At 40.9% G+C, this 8,402-nt stretch overlaps 1 protein-coding gene across 1 annotated transcript; it reads right to left on the reverse strand.

Moving 5' to 3' along the window:
* On the reverse strand, window positions 1-7,707 carry LOC118123569 (ectonucleotide pyrophosphatase/phosphodiesterase family member 7). Its single transcript, XM_035181055.2, has 6 exons — window positions 7,314-7,707; window positions 6,742-6,887; window positions 5,395-6,024; window positions 3,254-3,488; window positions 454-577; window positions 1-332 (listed from the first exon to the last, which is right to left on the reverse strand). Exons 1-6 carry the CDS (start codon window positions 7,546-7,548, stop codon window positions 275-277), a joined length of 1,428 nt encoding a protein of 475 aa, XP_035036946.2. The 5' UTR covers window positions 7,549-7,707; the 3' UTR covers window positions 1-274.
* Window positions 7,708-8,402: the final 695 nt, after the last annotated feature.

The following is an 8,402-nucleotide window of genomic DNA, read 5'->3' on the forward strand; positions in this document are numbered from 1 at the left end:
TTTATTAATTCCCACGTTTAATAACAACATGCTATTAAACAGTAAAGTACATATATACCACGTTTACTATGTATTAAAGGGTTCCTCAAATTATTAAACAAAGTAAACACAAAGTGAGTCAATGAGGTATTTTATTTTATTCTCTTCTCCCTTTTGTGTTCATTATTTATTGTCCATTTTGAACAAAAAATCTGAATTTTTAAAAAGGTTATTTGTGCAATTAACATCTGTTAGTTCCTCAGGACAGATGAGAAATAATCAGCTGGTGCGCTGATCAAAGTGCAGTTTGTTTTGTATTTTCTTCCTCTGGGAGATGCTGCAGATTTCCCGATCTGAAAAACAGTAAGGTACAAAAAGCCACATTGTGGGTATTGAAATATATTTTTATTTGACCAAATGTTCTTCGAATTTGACATGAAAAAATAGGCTTCTTTTGAATTACTTTGTCATTACCTTTTATCCTTGCGTTTTCTCTTGAGTAGTTTGTGGGACGTCACAACAACAAAAACTACAACAAGGCATCCAGCCACTGCAGCGATTCCAGTCGAGGTGTTTGTGAGGACATTCCTATTTTCACCTGAAAAACAGAAGAACACACTCACATTTTACATTTGTTTCTTGGAGGTTTGATGTTCTTTTTTGTTGACTTGATTTTGTGAAATTTCTGCCAACATCTTTCAAGAACAACAATGTTATTTTACCCCATTTTATTTTATTTTTCTAATTCCTTTGCTTCCTCCTCAAAATACACCTGCAAACAAACTAAAGCATCCAAAGTACTGCCTCCTCAAGCACTAAACAACATGAACTCACCACATGATGGTGCTATAACAACTGCTTTTAATTTTGCACAATAACTTCTTCACTGTGTAGCCCAGGCACCAAAGTCCTCTGCATGCTCTGAGCCCTGTTCTCCACTAGAGGAGCCTGTTCACCCAAACTGCTGTGATCACTGTGTGTAATCAGTGTTTGCTGCAGGAAACACAAACACATTTGTGTGGGGAAAGACAATCTGGGGCCTTAGATATGAAGTAGTGTGAAATGTAAACACTCAAGTCAAAAATAAGTACCTAAAAGTTTTTGCTCTATGCTAAATGTATGTGGTTAGTTATACCATCATTTCTGTTCAACAGTTGATTTTGTCACCCCCTACTGGAAAGTGAACACACCATTCAGATAACGTAAACATCTAAAAATCACCAGAATTCAATTTGAAAAATTCAATTAGCAAAATTACGAGTTGTGTGAATAAAATCACACAAAAATACTTCCAAGTAATGCATCATACAATACAATCTAACAAGGTCAGATTACTACTACTTTTTACTACTGCTAATTACCAGCACCAATATCATTAATAATGATAATTAGTAAATTCGTACATATTGATTTCTGAGTTCCATCAATGGCAAAATCAAGGCATTGAAAACAATCTGTTTATTTGTGACAACACAGGGAGTCATATATAAGAGGTTTTAGCAGAACTACTAAATGTGGTGATATAAATCCCATGAAAAGACTAAAACAAATCATTCAGTCTTTGATTTTACTTAGAAATGTTGTATGTGTATTAAAGGCCTCTGTGCCATAGAACTACACCATTGTCCAAAACTTATAAAGACACAGTTGGTTGTTTCTACTGTCCCAAATACTCACTATAGCACCAACAGTGTATTAATGCTCTGCTGAAAATAGTCCCCCATATATATTCAATATATCCTCCTGACTGTGTAAAGTTTGCTGACAACTACAGTTCTCATTTTAAAGATTTATGTTTTCAGTAGGTTTTTGGCTGTGTTTGATGTATTGGGTAGAAAAATAATATACTGAGAGATGAACACATTATTGTTTTTTGTCTTATCGTGGGTTTTATTGATAAATACAAAAAATCATCCTTAAACTATTTTAAAACAGACTAGTGTCATCAGATGGAGCTGTGGCTCTGGACATGTTCAAGGACGAGTACATGTTAGGTCGATTAGTACGTGAAAGATCTTAATTTGATTTGTTTGACAGATGGTATTTCTATCTCTTAAATTGGATCATTAAACTGAACAAAACATAGAGTGAATATAATAATATATATCATATAATGAAGACAAAGAGAAATTATGAAGTCACCAGTTTGACTCTTGTAACTTCATATTTCCCTTTTGACTTCGTGGCTTCACTTTTCCCAACTCTCCTGCATGGGTGAAAATATCAGCCACCACATCTTCCATGTTGGTACTTTGTGTGTATTTATACTCAACTTTACCAAGTACTTGTTTTGTTGCCAACCTGCATAAAAGCTTAAACATAACAATAAAAAAGGAAATATAACAATTTGCTAGCACCGATGAAGGATATTCTTAGCACGTGAGGAACAATGTTAGCATGCTTTTCAGGTAGTGTGTAGTCAATAATTTAACAGTCTAAAAGTTAATGATCTTAATTTTACCCCTTAAAATGTTGTCAGTATGTTCAAATGTTAAATACTGTTATCCTAATGTTCACTACTTTCTTCATCATAGTTAATGTTTAAGGTTTCAATTATTAAAATGTGACAGGGCAAGAAAAACAACAGCATAGAAAGTTTTACTGCGTCAAAACTAACAGAGCTCTTCATACTTAACAAAATAAATAAATACAATAAAAACCCTATACAACAACTAATAATGATAATATAGAAAAATGTATAGCCTTGTGATGCCTCTATGTGCCGGAGTTCACATATACTAGCAGCTGTAATAAAACAACAAACATGACCCATGTGGAACTGATAACTACATATCTATATCTATATCATATCTACAAACACCCGGTCAGAGTTGATCTCAGTGATATCGGCTTGTCCCTAAGAAAGACTGTCGATATCTCTGTCTGTCGTTTGAGAGATAACTTGGTGTTTCCAGGGTTAGTCTCCACTCGATTACCTCACCTTATCTTCAATTATGTGGGATGTACTGTAAGTAATTCTTTCATATCTGTCGTACTCGACATAGATCTTCATTCATCATGATCCTGAAAAGTCTTACATTTCCGCTTGATGAAATTCGCTCTCAGCAGCAGACAGATCTCAGTGTTTTGACTTCCTTTCCGGCCCGGACCTATTTCTTCAGTCTAAACCTGCAGTAGCTCTGCCTCTGATATGGACTTACTGTACATAACTTTGGAAATGATGGATGAATGGCCCAGTAATGAAGGAGCAGGTGTTGGAGTGACACACTTTTGAGGCCACGGGGGGAGGCTCATTAGTCTGATACAAACTCACCCTGAGTAGCAGCGCTCGTAACCAGCATGTGTTTGGTGGCGTTCAGGTGGCCGTCGTTGACCTCCGGCTCGATGCCCAGGATGTGACACATCAGAGGGTAGATGTTCACCGTCTCGAATGGTCCCACCTCCAGGTTCTTGCGAAACGCCGGACCCACTGCCCTGAAGAAAGGCTTCATGTCCATGTCTTGGTTGTCAAAGCCGTGCTCGCCCTTGTGGAACTGCACCGGGAAATACTGCAGGGACACATGGGGACAGTAACACAACTCATTCCACCCATTAAGATTAAATTAGACTGCTTCTCTTAAGCCAGTGATTTTAGTAGCAGGAGATCACACATCAGAGTTCACACAGCTTGGCCTGTACTCTGATTTAGCCCAGCAGAGGGAGCTATTGGCCAAGTGAAAGAGCTATTTCCATACTGTAGAATGGCGCCCTGACTTTTCTTTGTGACGGACGAAAGTGGCTGACTGAGAATTTGAATCCATCTCTAAAATTACCATTTACATAAAATACATACATTTGTTTGATCTTTTTTTCCCTATAAGTTAAGCTTATTGAAAAAAACTGATATATATATATATATCACTATGTAGAAAACCCTGTTATCTGTGCTATTTTGTAAGGGTCTCACCACTCGTATCCACTCGTTCAAACTAGAAGCAGTTTAAGCAACCATAAAGAGAGAGGACAAAGAGTCAGATAATGCAGTGGCTGGTCAAAAGACTGATGACCCACTTCATCAGTAGATTCAGAGGACTGATTATTTTCCTCATCGTCAGCATATGGAGACCTTTTATGATTTCAGTAAGTCACTCTTTAAATGAAGTTATGATTCGATGTTTCTCAGTACTGACGGGCACATGCAGCTGCAAAGTTGAGTGAGCGAGAGTGGAGCCCAAATGAAAATGCTAATTTTTGAATTTCGAGGCGTGAATAGCTTCATGAAGCATTTGAGAGCGCTGCATGTCATCAGCCTGGCCTGGATTATCCCAAGGACGTGCAAATTCACTTGATTAAAATTTTAATGTACTAAGATTAGAATTTAACGCCTTGTTTCTTGTTAGAAAGAGTCCAGTTTAACCAATTTCTACAAGGAAAACGCAGCTGGTAATTTAAGTATTTCGGTTGTCAAAACGTAATTGTATTTCTAGAATAACCAGACAGGATGTTCAGATTATTTCCTTGTCTATTTATCTGCATTAGTTTATCAGTGCCGGTCATTTACTGCCCCTATATCCAGTAAAGTAGGTTAATTAACCTGACTGTTAATTTGGTTGTTAATAAATGACGAATACAGTAACAGCATCATGTGAAAGTGTTGAAACAGCTTTTCTTCTCAGTCGATTCACTGTAATGTAACATTTTGCTGCACTTTGTAACTTGGCATGTTGGTGGGCACAAATCACAACAAGACTTAACTCTAACTTTAAAGTGTAAATCAGTAAGACTTGCAGGGACCGGAACGTCCCCCAGGGAACCCTGGAGAATTGGATCTGGACTTTCTTTATAGGTTTCCTTTAACATGCACAACGCAGAAGGAGATTCTCAACAGCAACAATTCCTCCGCAGGTTTCAGGTGAGGGGTGGAGCAGCAGGCAGAGACAGAAGGTAACCTGTTCATTCTGCTGCGGAGGTCACATGTTTTTGCTTATATCGACCCCGCCATCGGCTCTTATCAGCACAAACTCTCATTACCTCTTCATCAGTGTCATATACATGTGTGTGGAGCCGCTCTTTCATGCAAATATATTTGTTTCCTTTTTGTGGGAAGCGTCATCAACATGAAACGGAACAGTTACCACAGGAAACCATGTGGGGTTACTGTAGCCAAGAGTTCAGAATTAACTGTCCACATGTGGTGATTTGTTTATCATGCGGCTGTTTTTTCCTCTTTCTAAAGAGCTCCATTATCACAACCTCCCCCAGCGTCAACATGTTTGTTCTCAGAAACTGTCGGCACTGGCCTCTAGTGGATGCTTAACAATGCCAACGTAAAGGCCGCATGGAAGTATGTTTAACCACGCATATTTTTATTGTACATAAAGGCAGCATAAATTTGTCTTTACTCGTCTCTGTAACATCCAAATCCTTTAACAAGCACGATATAAAAAGAAAAGATCATTTTATCTGCACTCTCACCCCATTGATGACGTATCCGGGGTCGGCCCATAAAATGATGGGAAGGATACGATCATTTTTGGCGAAGTGGAGGTGCTCGGGCATCTCCTCCTTCTTGTAAACATGAAGGTGTGGATGGGCGTCCTTTAAAGCGCTGTAAACCTTCTCCAGCTTGCCCGGCTTTGGCAGCAGCATCCCAGAGGGCCCGAAATCCACCAGGTGAAACGACAGGTCTCTGAAGGAGAAGCCCGGAATGGAGGACAGGGTGATCTCTTCCACCAGACCATTGCGGTACACGCTGCTCATGCCGTGGTCTGCTGTGACGATGATGTTGAGGCTGTTGGCCAAGCCGTGAGTTTCAGCTAAGTGTCGAATGTAGCCCACAGTTCTGTCAACCTGCTTGACCATCTCCTGGCGCTCTGGGGAGTCGGGGCCGTATCTGTGGCCTATGCCGTCTGGCTCGCCAAAGTACATGGACACAAAGTCCAGATCCTGGTCTCTGAACCAGCCCATCACCTTGTCTGAATTCTCTCTCCACGCCGTCTCGTTCTTGTAGTTGTAAAGCATCGGCTCCACTTCCCGCACCATAGCAACTTGTCCCTGGTAACTGGAAGACGTGCCAGGAAAGTGAAGAGAGCCAGCTTTAAGGCCCTTGAGAGTTAGGAGAGAAAAAGTGCACACATTAACATCACGCGTGCTTCAGCCTGCAAGGAAATCTAATTAGTACATTTTCAGGAATTTTCTCAAACCTATAACTGAACTTTGCAGCTGTGGCCATTTGCATAAGGTTTACACGTTGGCTGTGAAAATACTTTGCAGTCTTCAGTAATTTTCAAACACGAACTCTGTCTAGAAAATGAGGTCGAGTTTTCCTTTCAGATATGAAGAACAGAGCAGGAGATTGTTTGGGTCAAATGTGTTCACAGCAACAGGGACATGTCAGGTGAGGGACGGCTATTGGGCAGAGCATGCAGGACGTTTTCTTTCCAAGTTGTCGTCTTTATCGGCGGCATCTAAGTGTTAGGCTCCTCTTTTTCATCCTGAGATAGATTTATTCTGTTAGAAACACCATCAACATGCCCACTCGCTCACTCTGTTCCAGACATTTTACCAGGGGGCCTGGCAGGAAAAGTTCCGGTAAATGTCCGGAGCAACCGACTCTGACATTTTCACACACACAGCCCCTCTGTAAAATTTCAGGAAAGTGACGGACTTCGGTGCATGTCTGAAAGCAGCTTAACTGTGGTGATCTATATCAGAAATCATTCAGCAGGATTTTACAGTTATTTTGTCAAGAGAATTGGTTTCTTGTATTGCAAAAGGCTGAATGGTCTCTTAGAGATAATATGGAAATTGTGCTGCACAGACCTGTCTCTGCGCTGTGATCCAGATCGGCAGAGAGCCATTGTCCCACCACTCATTCACAAACAGAGTCTGATAGTACGGCTTCTTCTCCGAGGTGGTTGTGTTGAACCACATGTTGTGGATTACCCCGTGATTCTCAACGTAGAGGCCTAGAGAGGAGAATCACTGTCAGTCGGCTTGCACTCATTATTCATAGCGTGGCACATTCACATTAAGAATTCTATCAACTTAACAGGCTGAGTGGCATGACGCTTTTGGACAAGGTCTTACGACCAACTTCGGAGATTATAGGAATTTAATTTCAAGGAAGTTAAATTTCTTTTAGCTGGCACTGATGATTTGAGAGTCAAAATAAGAAAGGGAGCAGAGAATTCTTCCCTCAGTCATCCAAGCATAATCATCTTACTCAGCTATAAAAGCTGTTGGACTCTGGGACATTCAATTACAACTAATTCCCTTTACCCGTGGCTTTTTTCTGTCCTCGCAAAGTAAACTCAGAGCGGTTTCCTGTTCCGTCATGATATGCAGATCCCCTGCCTACTGGGAGCGCTGCGGTAGAAAATGAAACTCTTTACCTGTCAAGAGGGTGAAGTGTGTAGGACTGGTGATGGTGAGGTAAGGAGGTGTGACATACAGGGCCTTGACTCCATCCATGGCCATTTTGTCGAGGTTCGGAGTGTCTACATCGCGGTCGTAATCCCACCGGAAACCGTCGAAGGAGATCAGCAGCATTCTCTGTCTCTGTTTGTTTACCGGAGCACCGAGGGCGGACAAAGCCCACAGGAGGCAGAAACCTGCAGTCCACATCATGGCGAACACTGTCGCTGCACAGATCTTGACTGACTCTTCTGTCCTCCAGCTCAAAGTTTCGTTCACATGAGGATCCTCCTCCTGGCTTCCCACCTGGGGTTTCTGAAGGCAACATGTTCGGAGCAAAGTTTCAACAATTTATCTTATCTCTTAGATTGGACGGGCTTTATCTCAGCACTTTAGTGCGTGCAGCCCAGTGGTGTTTATGAGCCGATTTTACGGCTGGGAGTTGTGTTCACAGTGAGTTTCCCTCTGTTTTGCTCTTGAGGATTGCCAGTAAAACAGATTAATCTCCCTGGGCATCACGGCTGTTTGTTTCCCCCCAGCTCGCTTGTTGATGCTGTCTTTCTGTTAGTCTGCCTGCCCGTCTGTGTGCCGCAGCTTTTTCTGAATCACTGACAATGGGGAAATGACAATTTGATGGGTTTCACCTTGAGTTGGGATGGTGCATGATTGATCTGACACCAGGAAAATGAAGAGGAAAATGAGAGTATATCTCCTCACGTCGGTCGCCAATAGTCTCTCGGGGAGAAAAGACCCTAATATTCATATTCATTTTAATAACTCTAATGTGTATATTAGCCCCAGGATATTGTTAAAAGCTCCTTTAAAATCTACATTGATTTTTTCCTTTTCTTTTAGCAATGGCCATGACGATGGACATTCTATTATAAATGAACCGCAGCCTCCTCTGTGTTTCAGCTCAGATCACACTCACTGTTCTTATCCAGATATTGTTATATATCACTGCGTTGTGATGTAACCTTATCAACGTCCATCAAATTGCTAGACAAGCTCTTCAAATTTGTTCTTTATTGTGTATGTCCTTGGCAGAGGTTCAAGGGAATTGTCTA

Source organism: Hippoglossus stenolepis, chromosome 16, assembly GCF_022539355.2.
Source record: "Hippoglossus stenolepis isolate QCI-W04-F060 chromosome 16, HSTE1.2, whole genome shotgun sequence".
Classification (NCBI taxonomy): domain Eukaryota; kingdom Metazoa; phylum Chordata; class Actinopteri; order Pleuronectiformes; family Pleuronectidae; genus Hippoglossus; species Hippoglossus stenolepis.

Excerpts from the sequence above, each read along its gene's own strand:
- LOC118123569 (XM_035181055.2), bottom strand. The coding sequence starts at position 7,548 with ATGATGTGGACTGCAGGTTTCTGCCTCCTGTGGGCTTTGTCCGCCCTC. Across the intron at positions 6,888-7,313 it reads ACACTTCACCCTCTTGACAG|GCCTCTACGTTGAGAATCAC; the intron begins GTAAAGAGTTTC and ends TCTCCTCTCTAG. Across the intron at positions 3,489-5,394 it reads CCGGATACGTCATCAATGGG|TATTTCCCGGTGCAGTTCCA; the intron begins GTGAGAGTGCAG and ends GTGTCCCTGCAG.